Here is a 13,789-nt window from a genome sequence, read left to right as displayed (position 1 = left end):
ATTTATAGGGGACTCCGGGCGCCCGGATCCCTTCCGAGCGCCCGGGGTTGCTGGGGCGGGGCGCCTGGAATCCCTTCCGGGCGCCCCCGACGAGAATACCAAGGGCACCCGCCCCTGGTTTTTGACCTTTTTTTTTTTAAAAAATTAAAATTAATTTAAGTCTTAAAATTAAAATTTTGAAATTTAAGTTTTAAGATTAAAATTTTGAAATTGATTTAAGTTTTAAGATTAAAATTTTGAAATTGATTTAAGTTTTAAAATTAAAATTTTGAAATTAATTTATGTTTTTGAAATTAAAATTTTGAAATTAATTTAAGTTTTAGAATTAAAATTTTGAAATTAATTTAAGTTTTAAAATTAAAATTTTGAAATTGATTTTAAGTTTAAAATTTAAGTTTAAAATTAAATTTTGAGATTAATTTAAAATTAAAATTTTGAAATTAATTTTTAAGCCTTATTCATCTCACCCGATCTATATTATCAATCAGGGAATCCTATGATTTTGTGAGATGAAATTAGATTTTTAATTATGGAGTTTTGGTTTAACGTGTGTTAGATTCAGATTTAGTTTTGGTTTCCACAAATAGACATTCTTCGGATAAATTTCTAAGCTTGGTGAGTCACATGGACATCATTAGAAGTAACCAACCTTTCGAAGTTTTCCGAATAGTCCTATCCACGGAACTTAGTACTAAATCTTGGTCTAACTGGTTAGGATTCGTCTAACTGGTCAGTTCCACTTGGCCAAATGCACCAGATCGAAGCCATATCTTTCTAGACATGCGATGCCCAAGCTTCCCTAACGTACTATCATCCAAAAATTTCACCAGTACCATGAGTCAAGTTAAACTTGGTCTCTTAACTAATCCTAATTACCTGGTAGGTTAGTTTGGGTTACCCTGTCGGGTAGGTTAGTTTTGGAGGTGTCAGCTATTCTGGAGCCTCCCCCTGAATTATTGGCCATTAATTTAGATTTTGGGTTTGTGTCGATTCTTTTTATAGTTATAATCAACTTGGTGATAATCTAAATTTTGTTGAGTTTTGAATTTTGATTTTAATTTAGATTTATATTTTAGTTTTTGATCTGATTTATTCAAGTTTATATAATGTATTTTATCTTTAGGTATATAGAATTGATTAAGTCCTACTTGCGTGGTTAAGCATGCTTTCGGGACCCAAGCTTGTTTAGTTGCTTTGTGTTGGGTTAATAATGATTTAAAGGTTTTGTTTGAGTTTGACTTATATCCAAGTCCGGTTTTATTATAGCATGTCTTTTGGTTATTTAGAATTAAATCTAAATTTTTAGATCTTGTTGTGAATTTTTCCAACAATTCTTTTAACTTATTAATTTCATTTTTTAATGATAAATTCTCCTCCTCAAGTGTTCGATCTTGAGTTGGATTCGAATTTTTTAATTGTTCCTTGAGGTTTTGATTTTCCTCAAGAAGCGATTTATTTTATTTTCCAATTTAACTAATTTTTTATTTAAACACGAGATAATTCTAAAGAATTTACGATTTAAGTTTAGGTATACCTCTTCGGAACCTTCGGAAACGAGTACGGACTCGTGGCTCGATTCGGGTTCGGACCCGTCTTCCGATTCCTCTGATTCGTCTTCCGTTTCAGCTTCGCGAGCCATCAGCGCGAGGTGACTTTGGTGCTTTTCTCCTTCCGATTCGTCTGAGGAGGAATCGTCCCATGTTGCTTTGAGGGCTTTCTTCTTTGTTGACTTTGGTTTGTCAAGTTTCAATCTTGGGCATTCGTTCTTGTAGTGCCCCTTTTTGTTACATCCGAAACATGTGACATTTCTTGAGTCGGCTGGCGAACTGATCTTCTGAAGATCCTGTTTGCTGAAGCTTCTCTTTTTCCTGGTGAACATTTTCCTTACCAGGTTCACCAGGTATTCTTCGTCTTCAGAGTCTTGATCGGAATCTTCTTCAGATTCGGGCTTGTTCTTCTTTTCTTTAGAGGAACCTACAAATAAAGCTACACCTTTCTCGACCCCGGCGTTAGTTTGCTCATGAAGTTCTAATTCACAAAAGAGTTCATCCAATTTTAATTTAGATAAATTTTTTGAAATTTTGTAGGCATCTACGATTGATGCCCACAAATTGTTTCGCGGAAAAGCATTTAACGCGTACCTGATTAAGTCTCGGTTCTCCATTTGGTGGCCTATCGCATGGAGACCGTTGAGGATATCTTTGACCCTCGCATGGAGCTGACTTGCCGTTTCTCCTTCCTGCATTTTTATATTAAAAATTTTATTTAACAGCAAATCTCTTTTTGTTACCTTCGCGTCGCTTGTTCCTTCGTGCAGCTCGATCAGTTTATCCCAAAGCTCCTTAGCGTTTTGATGCGGTCCGACCCGGTTCAGTTCTTCTCGTGTTAGTCCGCAGTGTAGAGTATTGATGGCTTTGTTTTCAATTGATGCCTTTTTCTTTATATCATTTGTCCAGTCTTCAGGGTCTACTATGTTCCCGGAGTTGTCTACTAGAATTTTGTAAGCCCTTGTGACGCTCATCCATTGGTCGTAGTCTATCTTCATGTAGACCTCCATTCTCCTCTTCCAATACGAAAAGTCATCCCCGTTGAATAGGGGAGGGCGTACTGTGCTGAAGCCTTCTTGTTGAGACATCTTATCCTGCACACACTAAATTAACTGGAAAAAAATCCCAAGACTTCGTCTTGGATTAGCAGTGCGGGAGAAATAGAAACTCTAAGTTGGTGTTGTACCAATTTAGATTTTAAATGCAACGAGAAAAAAAATCTTCCAAAAAGATAATAATATCAGTTTGGAATTGTTAAAAAAAATGATTTCACCCCCTGTCTGATTGGTGGTTGCACCAAATCAGAGCGGTACCTGCTCTGATACCACTTGTAAGACCGTTAGATTCGATAGAGGGGGGGTGAATATCGATTCGAAAATCTCGAGTTAAGACGCAGCGGAAAAGTAAAGAAGAGATGAACACTGTTAATTTTTACTTCGTTCGGAGCCTGTGACGACTCCTACTCGAAGGCCCGTACTCCTTGAGTACTTTCGTTGGGCAATTCACTAGCAATTCGGATAATTACAATTTACGTACAAATATTGCTAATGAAAAGAAAGAAAACAAAGCTAACCGACAAACAATGAATTAAAAAGAGAGCCGGAGTGAGTCGTCGGAGCTTTGTGAACGTCGTTGGAGTGCAGAGCGGAGTGATTGGACTCGAGTTCTCGAAGATCGATATATTGAAGCCCTGCAGGGCTTCTTTTATATGCTAGGCACGGGATCCCTTCCGCGGCAAGGCGACGAATAGTCCAAACTCAACGAGACTCAAAGTCAACGTCGTCACGGGATAAAACCTGATCGGATCGGACCTTCCAGGCGCCGGAGAAGGGGCCGTCGAGCACACACATTCCTACACCGAACGGGTGTTAGTCCGAGGCAAATAAACCCTGCAGCACAGTTTGTTAGCACATTTTTACAGATACGCTAAGTAATAAAATTAGCATCAAGAGTATGACTTAGATTCCGTCTTTCCGGAATCTAGTCACGATCTCGACTTAGATATCCGAAATGGATCTAAGCCGGATCGACGCCTAATGTTCCCTTCCCGGGAACGCGTCCTCGCAGTCACTCCCCTCCAGTGACTTACCTTACTTACCTGCCAGACGTCCGGTCAGCCCGTCGACCCGTCTGGACTTCTTGCCAAGCGTCCGGTCAACCCGTCGACCCGCTTGGACTTCTCACCAGCTATCCGGTCAGCCCGTCGACCTAGCTGGACTTCTCGCCAAGCGTCCGGTCAGCCCGTCGACCCGCTTGGATTTCTCGCCAGCTATCCGGTCAGCCCGTCGACCTAGCTGGACTTCGTGCCAGACATCTGGTCAGCCCGTCGACCTGTCTGGACTTCTCCTGCACACTCGATCAAAGTGTCAGACAACAACACAACTAACTTAACCTATTTGTCATTCATCAAAACCTGGGTTAGACCGTTAGTGCTACCCGCACCAACACCCATGAGCGGACCAACGGTGCCTAACAGAGTCCCTGCTGCAACACACTCTGCCTGAATCGACCACTAACCCATGAGTGGTGGTGTGTGCAGATCCATGTAACTGGCGATGTGCTCAACAATAATGGAGCGGACTATCGCACAGCATGCAATCATGCAAATGATGCATGGCAACAACCATATAAACATCCTGACCTAATCCATATATATAGAAAAGTGCACCCTAGGTCAACGAATCATATCGAATCAAAGGTACACAGAAGGTATAAAAACCTAGGTCCTGAACCTGGTGAAGCATGGTATATCACTACCCCTATAAGCATGTATAGCCAGGTAAAGTATACATGGGATGCAAAACAAATCAATCAATCAAACATATATCAAGATTTGGGTAGTGATTAACCGAAACAGATAAGAAACACAATTGATGCAATATGTTAATTTCATTACTAAGCATATCAAAGACAAAAAGTCAAAAGTACCCGCCTCCAATCGAAATGGTCCAAATCTGACTCCGAGATACTCGTCTCGCGTCAAAGTCCTGTGTCACCAATGTATACATTTTTATTTAGCTAAAAATTTAAATGAATAGCTAAATAAAATCCTTAATAACAATTTAGGACAAAACCCTAAACTATAAACCTCAACCTACCTAAACAAAGTCTAACGATAAATTAGGATTAGTTACCTAATCCCTAATCTACCATTAGATCAAGAATCCAAACTTAATTCCATTTACACATGATTAATCATCTATATAATCAATCACCTAATTCCATTTTTACAAATCATGAAAACTACATCACACCTAATTCAAATACATAAACAATTATGTATGTACCAATTCCTTCCTAAATCAACATGTATCATAATCATGTTCCTTACCTAGATTCACATGATCATCTAACCAAATCCTCCAATTCGGAACATGATCTACAATAAATATTCAAATACACCTAATCCTTACCTTAATTCTGCCGCTGTTGGAACTCAAGGGTTGCTGTTGGACAAAGTACTGTTGGAAGACCCTCCTCACTGCCCGGATCAAAAGAATATCATAAATCAACCTAAAAATCCATTCACAACTTCAATCCAGCCACAAAAAGAAATGTTTTTCCCTTACCCTTCTCTGGATTTGGTGAAAGTCTAGAATCCTTTGGCATGGCAGAAGACCATCGGCTGGAGACCCCACACAGACGGCGGCTGAGGAACTAGGGCAGAGGAAAGGTCGGCATCAGTAGATGTCGGCGGTGCTAGAGTGACGGCGAGAAGACATCGGAACCGACGGTGGCTCGAGCGTCGCCGGCGCTTGGGCTGTGAATCGGCGTCGGCTGCAGCACAAAGGAAATAAGGAACCGTTGCGCGGCGCCGTCGGGTGGAGAAGGCATAGTCGAGATGATGGCTAGGGCACAGCGTCGGCAAATCGGAAGAGGAAGAAGATGAAGAGGAGAAGAAGGAATCGACACAGTGAAGAATTCGGGAGAAGATCAGGGAAGAAATCGGAAGAGAAATGAAACCGTCGGGTGAGGGCACGCGGGCACGGTTCGGCGGAGGAAAATAAGAAAAGAAAAGGAAAATAAGAAGAAAATCAACCATTTCCTCATTAAAATGAGGTAGCCTAAACAGGCTTTTCCGGGACCCAACTTTATCCCCGTAAATTCATCCATACGAGCTCCGAAAAATTCTCGAAAAATGTCAAAAAAATTCCGGAAAATTCCCTTATTCATATTCGCCTATTTCCGGTATTTTACATCAAGTTGGACAAAGGTTGAAGACGAGGTCTTAGCGAGAAGTTTTGTCACTATCAGTGATGATCCAATAATCGGCAATGATCAAAAGGCGGATGCTTTTTGGGAATGGGTTGCAAGGTACTACAATGAAAATCTTCCCCTAGGTTCAAACACCAGAAGTGCAAATGTTATACGATCACATTGACACAATACAATCCAAAAGAAGGTATATCGATTCAACGCAAATTACAATAGTGTTTATAGTTCATATCGAAGTGGTCACAGTGATGAAGATATATTGAGGTTTGCGTACGAAAAATATCGATCCGAAAACAATGGTATTGCATTCAATCTCGAACATATGTGGAGAATTGTCAAAGATCGTCCAATGTTTACTCCACAGTTCGTTGATCACTTTTGTGGCCACAAAGAAGACGAGGACCTCAGAATCGGGAGCAAGCAACACCTCCTTCAACCAAGATGTGAGTATAGACCTTGATTATGAAGATACTCGTCCAATTGGACAAAAGGCAGTAAAAAGAAAGGGAAAAGACAAAGTAAAATCGACCATGGAGGATCTGACAGTAAACTACAACAATATTATCACAAATTTCACTGAGTACACAAGCGTGAAAAAGTCCGAAGTCGATTTGAAACAAAAACAACTCGAAGTAGAGGAGATTAAGGCAAAAGTTGCATTGTCCAAATCTGAAGCTAAGAATCGTCGCCTGAAGTTGAAGGAGTACGAAATATTGAATAAAGACACCTTGCAGATGACAAAGGAGAAGCTTATCATACATGAATGCCTATGCCAGGATATTAGGTCGAGATGGAATATCTAAATTATTTACTGAACGCTCATTTTCTAGTATTATTATATTTTCGAGTGATTGTAATTTTTAATTATTATATTTCTCATTTCGATTAATGTAATTTTTAATTATTATAATTTTACAAAATAGTCGTTATAAACAAGCCTTGGAAACTAGCTGTTACAACTAGCCGTTGGAAACTAGACATTGCAAACTAGGCGTTACAAACTTACCATTGCAAACTAACCGTTGCAAATTAGCCGTTGCAAACTAGCTGTTGCAAACTTACCGTTGCAAACTAGTCGTTACAAACTAGCCATTGCATGAGAAAAATAATATATATAGACACATTGTGCTACAAGATTTTCATTCGACTATCATACCATTTCCAAAAATGTCTCATTCTACAGGCAGTTCTAGCTCAAGTTCTAGCTCGACAAGTGAAGACGAAGTCCATGTTGAAATCGATGAGCAAGCTTATGATCCGGGTGAAGAATTGATGTTATTGGTTCTTCAACAACACCAACAACTTATGGAAGCATATCAGAGGAGGGACATGCGCAAAAGAAAGTTCGTCCAAAGAAATCGTGAAGTCGGGCATGAGAGGCTCGTCAATGATTATTTCTCTATAACCCCGGTGTATCATGATGAAACATTTCGAAGACGATTTCAAATACGAAGAGAGCTATTCCTCCGCATAGTGAATGCATTAGAGAATCATTCAGCATTTTTTCAACATAGGGACGATGCTGTATGAAGAAAAGGGTTGTCACCACTACAAAAATACACCGCCGCGATTCGTCAACTTGCTTACAGAGTCCCTGCCGATCATCTTGACGAGTACCTACGTATGGGTGAATCAACTGTCATCAGGTGTCTTTTCAAGTTTTGTGAATACATGGTTGAAATATTTGGTGATAGGTACTTGAGAAGGCCAAATGCTGATGATGTTCAACGTCTTCTTCAAATGCATGATGAGAGACATAGCTTCCCTGGCATGTTAGGTAGTCTTGATTGTATACACTGGAAATGGAAAAATTGTCCAGTTGCTTGGAAAGGTCAATTTACAAGGGGGCATGGGTCACCAACAATCGTACTTGAAGCGGTCGCGTCTCATGACTTGTGGATATGGCATGCATTTTTTGGGGTCGCCGGTTCACGTAATGATATTAACGTGTTATATGAATCTCCCATATTCAACAACGTCTTGCAAGGAAATATGCTGGAGATTAATTTCACAGTGAACGACACTGTATATACGAAAGGCTATTATCTAACAGATGGAATATATCCCGAGTAGGCTATTTTTATTAAGGCTTTTCCTTGCCCGGAGGATCCCAAGAGGAAGTTGTTTAAGGAAAGACAGAAGTTTGCAAGAAAAGATGTTGAACGATCATTTGGGGTGCTCCAATCTTGATGGGCAATTGTCAGAGGTCCAGCTCGTTATTGGTATAAGAAAAAGTTAAAACAAATTATGTTAGCATGCATTATTTTACATAATATGATTGTTGAGGATGAGGGAGGTCACGTGACAAATTGGTATAACGATGAAGGTGACGAATCCGCACAACCTATCCATGGCTCAAACCGAGGATTTCAGGATTATCTTCGAACAAATTTTGAGCTATGTGACACTCAAGTTCATCACCAACTTCACGCCGACTTAGTTGAGCATATCTGGGGGCAATACAACAACAATCCATGAATTAGTATTTCATATATTATTTTTAATTTCATAATTGTATGGTTTATTTAAGTGATTGTTACATTTCAATTTCATAATTACATGGTAATTTAAAATAAATTTTGTTTCCCAACTTTATAAATTTAGCCGCTCAGTTGTAATTTCATTTCCCAACTTTATAATTTTAGGCGCTCAGTTGTAATTTCGATTTTCCCAATTTTATAATTTCGTTTTCCTAACATTGTAATTTCGTTTCCTCACAACCATCTATTTTATTTAATAAATATATTTTAAAAATTAATATTATTTTTGAAAAATAATAAAATTATATTTTTAAAAGTAATATTATTATTAAGAATAATAATAATAATTTAAATATTTTAAAACATATTTAAAATATATTTATTTAATATGATTTAATTTTAAGATAATTGAGTGGATTGCGGGGCCCATAAATAATGAGTATTAATGTTAAAAGAGATGTGAGTGAAAGAAGGATGTTGTTATAATAAGTATGTGACAGTGGACCCCATACTTTTTGATGAGGTGGTGGATGTTAGAGCATCCACAGTCATAAACCTCTTAAAGAGGTTTATACTCTGCCACATCATTGTCACATCAAAAGTTAAAAAGCTTATTTTTTAAAAAAAATTACTCTCTATTATCGTAAAACTTCTCAATTTTAAAAACTCCACTTCTTTTAAAATTCTCTCTTTATCTTTTTTCTATTATTTTTTTTATAAACTTGATCCCAAGATTTTAATATAAATTTATAAAAAAAATTATAAATTTCATCTATATAATAAAAAAAATTATATTGAAAAATTTAATACATTACATTGCATTGCATGTTATAAATTTTTACTGTAGATGTCCTTATAACATTGTAGCATTGCGTCTTACTCTAATCCCCTGTTGGGTGTACGAGATACTCGGAAATGACACAGACGCATAGATACATGTGAGAGACGGATAAAAGTCAGGTACCGCCCAGCATTCGCGACTGTCGCGGTGGGACCCTCTGTGTGCCTAGTTTTTGTATTTTGTGGTGCCCAGAGTACAGGTCGATCTAACCCAAACTGCCACCTGTACTCGACTTCGACCGCCGCAGGCGGAACAAACGGCGCTGCCGCCACCGCACCGCACAAGGCGGCGCGATCCCAACGCTCCATTCCTCCCGCCGCACGTCGCCCATCCACCCACCCACCTCAGCGCAACTCGACAAAAACCCTCGCTCCAAAACTTACCCCGCTCCCCTTCCCTCCCCTTCCCTCCTTCCTCTTCCAATCCCCTCCGCTCCTTGTCCGTTTCGCCCACCGACGCCACGCCCCACTGCTTTCCTCTTCCTTCGCCATGGTCTTTCTCGCCGACTCGTCCTCCTCCCGAATCCAGCGCTCCCTCGGCCGCTCCATGCGCACCCTCCGTTCCAACCTATTCCGCAACGATCCGCCCGCCGGCGCTTCGCCGCATGCGGGCTCCGCCGCTGTATCAGAGAATTTGACGGACTCGCTCGTCGACTTCCAGCTGCAGCAGCTCGCCGTCGGCTCTCCCCGCGGTTCCGATGCCAAGTCCGCCGCCTCCTCCGCCGAATCTGTTTCCGAGATTCTCGAGCTATCGCGGGATTTCTCTGACTGTTCCGGCTTCAGCTCGGATATATCCGGCGAGCTTCAGCGGCTCGCCTCTGCGCCACCCGCTGAGGCGCAGCCGAGCCCCTCGGCGTCCGCGGCCGCCGATGCTGAGGCGTACGAGTTCGTGTTTGCCTTGTCGTCGTCGTCGTTGGAGGCCATCGAGAGCGCTTCGGTCGAGAGCATCGGGCCGGCGGTTGGCGCGTGCGTGGAGGCGCTTGGGGCGTCGTCCCCGGAGTTGAAACGGGCGGCGGCGGCGGGAATACGGCTCTTGGCGAAGCACCGGTCGGACTTCCGTGCGCTGATCGGGGCATCGGGGTCGATTCCGGCGCTGGTGCCTCTGCTGAAGAGCATCGACCCTGCGACGCAGGAGAGCGCGGTGACGGCGCTTCTGAATCTCTCGCTGGAGGAGGAGAACAAGAAGCCCATCACTACCGCGGGGGCTATCAAGCCGATGGTATACGCGCTGCGGACGGGGACAGCAGTGGCTAAGCAGAATGCTGCCTGCGCACTGCTTAGCCTGTCGATGATCGAGGAGAACCGGGGGGCAATCGGTGCCTGCGGGGCGATTCCGCCGCTGGTGTCTCTGCTCGTGAGCGGTTCGAGCCGGGGAAAAAAGGATTCCCTAACCACGCTGTACAAGCTGTGCTCGGTCCGGCGGAACAAGGAAAGGGCTATCAGCGCCGGGGCGGTGCCTCCACTGGTGGAGCTGGTGGGGGAACGCGGCGGCGGCACAGTCGAGAAGGCGCTGGTGGTGCTAGGAAGCCTGGCTGCGGTGCCGGAGGGTAAGGATGCGGTGGCGGAAGCGGGAGGGATCCCGGTGCTGGTCGAGGCAATGGAAACCGGACCAACAGCTGGGAGAGAGTTCGCTGTGCACGCGCTGCTGCAGCTCGCCGCCGAAAGTCCCCATATCCAAAGGCTTCTCTTGGGCGAAGGCGCAATCCCACCATTGGTTGAGCTTTCGCAGGCTGGCTCAACGCGAGCTAAGCGCAAGGTCTGTCCATGGCTTACTTTTTGTTCTTCTTTTCTCAATTTTCCACTAACCACACAACCACCGGCTTGTTTCTTCATGCAATTCCTTCTCAGGCAGCGATGCTGCTGGGCTATTTGCGGGAGCTGCGGCACTAGAACAACTCCTCTGCGCCAGCCATGGCAGACTAAAGATCACTCGGTAACGTTAATCCCTGTTCAAATTTATCATTTTCTATACATTTTAATCGCCATCAGTATGACTCTTGATAGAAGTATCATTTTCTGGAGTTGTATGTGTGTGTATATATCTATATAATATTGTTTGTATAATTCAACTAGATTTGGGGAAATGTGGATTGGTCTTGAGTAGGATTTGATTTTTTAGCTGTGTAGTACAAAAATTTCTTGTAGTAACCAATATTAGTTGCATCTTTTTCTCTAAAGGAGTGTTCGATATGATTGAAGGATGTGTTGCTCCGTTCAACTGATTCACTCGGGAACCAATAGCCGAAACTCGTCTCTTTGAACCTGAACAATTGGGGAGGAGGACCCATGATATTACAACCTGTTTCAGCATGTAAACACCAATCTTCAGGAATGCAAATCCTTTACTAAAGAGCCCCTTCATAGAAATCTTGTAGATGAGCCTCCACTCATCTTTTGTTGTCTTTGTCAATAATGCATTAAGTGGTTGCAGGAGCTGAACTAACTACATAGTAAACCAAATTAAGACTGTCCATAGTCATGCCAATGACGCGCGGCATACGAAAGCTACTCCCCAGCCAATGCTTGGAAAAACATTATTTAAACATGACGCGATCTCTGTTTTTTGTGCTTCTAAAACGGATCTGATGATCTTCATGCTATTAACAATTAGGAATGTTCTGACATATTTGTATTTGCTAATTGCAGCCTTATTAGGTAATGACTTATGATCTTCTATCATCCATAAGCTAATTAAGTCGAGATATTCATCAAACTGAGAATAAGCTTACGCATGCATCTGGTGATTTTTTTCTCTTCTTCATGTTCAGCTAAGTTTCCCTGCCGACCAATAAGACAACATAGGTTACTTCATCCAAATATTATTGATGAATAGCTAGTTAAAATATTTGCCTGCTACTTTGTGACATTGTCAGGGCTAAAACCATAATGATCCTCCTATATTCAAAGATCATAATATGCTTATCACACCACCTTAAACTTTTGAAACAAATGATCATTAGAATGTAAAGCAAAAAAAATCATTCTATTAGAATATTCACACCTTAATTAAGCAACTAGTATGAACTATTTCAGTGAAATTATTTACTTTTGTTTGTATGAGCAACTTAAATTGTTTAGTGTTGATGATTTTAAAATAAGTCTTTTCTTGCTGAAATTCTGCATTGAGACAAAGTTTGGTGCATGGGAATTGGCTCTTCCTCTCACAGCCTCTTGATAAGATAGAATCCCAGAAGCTAAATGACTCATTATTTGCACAACTTGGCTTATGAATAGCACCTTCAAACTGCAGTGATGGTCACTGCTATGTCTTATATGACCTTGGAAATAATTTATCCATGGCCACATATCAATTTCAGGAGTCATTGTCAACAACACAGCACATAAACTCAGGTATTCTAACACAATTGTTATTGTATTGCAAGCAATTACTGTAATCTCTGTGGCCAAGCATCCGTTTTAGTAGATATTGGTTGATAAGTGTGTTGGCTATTCCAGCCGGCTGAGGGTTGAGATGGTGATAGCTTTAAGTGCCTGTATCAATACAAATATGTGTCTTGGGACTCTGTTGGCTTTGAATTTGAAATCATATGAACCAACAACAGCTGTGAACCACCATAAACAACTAAAGGCAAAATAAACTTGCCAAAAATTTAAATGACGTTCATTTAAAAAAAAAATAAAAAGAAATCCTATCAAATATTTTATCCAAATAATACTCTTTATTTCAGTACTATTGTATCAACTACAAAACAGTTTTTAAAATTATTTTAAAGTGATTTTAAATAAGTTTAAATAATTTTAATTGAGTTAGATAAAAAAATATTTTAATATATAATTGTGCTTGTTTAAGGTTTTGGAGTTTAGTTGCAACTGCGTGTTATTGGAAGTAGTTACTATAATATAAAAAAATAATTATTTCATTTTAATAAAAATTACTGTATACTTATTACTTATTTATCAAAATTATTTAAACTATATTAAAAAACATTTTAATTTGCTTAAAATTATTTTAAAATAGTTATAGTAACTGCCTAAATAACTATGACACAATTATAATTAAATCTTAAACCTCCTTAAATTTTTGAATATTATTATATCAAAATATTCTTTAACAAGTCAATTAGTATTTAAATTATTTTAAATTTATCAAAATTATTTCAAAATAATTATAGTAACTATTTAGTAAAAAAATAGATCTGCTATCTTAATAGTCTACGGATATGGAAGGAGATAAATATAAGTACACAAGCGTGAGATTTATGGTAGGATAAATTTCAGATCGTCAATTTTTTAGAATCGATCCATTATGTCAAAGATGTTATGTGTTTATTGTCTGTATTACGTTCTGAGGGCAAATGTTGTAGTAGCTATATAGATTAGTAAGTAGTTGTAACTATTACAATACTATCAAAATAAGAGATATTTTTAGGATAAAATATCATGAGATGTTATTTTATTTATTTATTTATTTTTAAGAAAAAAAGAGATATCCTTTTTTGATGAATTACATAATTTAAAATGACCTTTAGTTACTCTCAATAAAATTTAACAAATTTAATTGAAACAATTAGTTTACATACTTGTCTGATGTGAATATGATGTGATTATGGAGATGGCTTATCCACTGCTGATAGGAACACTACTGAAGGTTGTTTATATAGCTGACTTAACTGGTTATTGACCTCTTGATCAATTGCTAAAGTTGACTGAATTTTATTTTCTATTCTTTAATCACAAAAGGATGAA

The 13,789-nt window shown here is 39.9% G+C and overlaps 2 protein-coding genes and 1 long non-coding RNA gene across 5 annotated transcripts; 2 read left to right on the top strand and 1 right to left on the bottom strand.

Annotated features, from left to right (window-relative positions):
- Window positions 1-4,478: 4,478 nt before the first annotated feature.
- LOC122049390 lies at window positions 4,479-5,162 on the bottom strand. The gene is made up of 3 exons (XR_006130945.1): window positions 5,117-5,162; window positions 4,961-5,028; window positions 4,479-4,534 (listed from the first exon to the last, which is right to left on the bottom strand). It is a non-coding gene; the product is annotated as an uncharacterized LOC122049390 (long non-coding RNA).
- A 1,767-nt stretch (window positions 5,163-6,929) lies between these two features.
- LOC122048537 lies at window positions 6,930-7,835 on the top strand. Its single transcript, XM_042610092.1, has 2 exons — window positions 6,930-7,286; window positions 7,422-7,835. The coding sequence occupies exons 1-2, from the start codon at window positions 6,930-6,932 to the stop codon at window positions 7,833-7,835; spliced, it is 771 nt and encodes a 256-aa protein (XP_042466026.1).
- A 1,352-nt stretch (window positions 7,836-9,187) lies between these two features.
- Window positions 9,188-12,615, top strand: LOC122046681 (U-box domain-containing protein 4-like). 3 transcript variants are annotated; one of them, XM_042607481.1, is made up of 3 exons: window positions 9,188-10,838; window positions 10,931-11,015; window positions 11,282-12,615. In XM_042607481.1, exons 1-2 carry the CDS (start codon window positions 9,573-9,575, stop codon window positions 10,970-10,972), a joined length of 1,308 nt encoding a protein of 435 aa, XP_042463415.1. In that variant the 5' UTR covers window positions 9,188-9,572; the 3' UTR covers window positions 10,973-11,015; window positions 11,282-12,615. The 3 variants fall into 3 exon arrangements, with proteins under 3 accessions (XP_042463415.1, XP_042463416.1, XP_042463414.1); XM_042607482.1 differs by having other exon boundaries at window positions 11,261-12,615; XM_042607480.1 differs by having other exon boundaries at window positions 10,931-12,615.
- The last annotated feature ends 1,174 nt before the right edge of the window (window positions 12,616-13,789 follow it).

The sequence above is a fragment of the Zingiber officinale genome, chromosome 2B (assembly GCF_018446385.1).
Source record: "Zingiber officinale cultivar Zhangliang chromosome 2B, Zo_v1.1, whole genome shotgun sequence".
In the NCBI taxonomy this organism is placed as follows: Eukaryota; Viridiplantae; Streptophyta; class Magnoliopsida; order Zingiberales; family Zingiberaceae; genus Zingiber; species Zingiber officinale.
The sequence above is the reverse complement of the archived record's forward strand: the minus strand, read 5'-3'. Positions and strand labels throughout refer to the sequence as shown.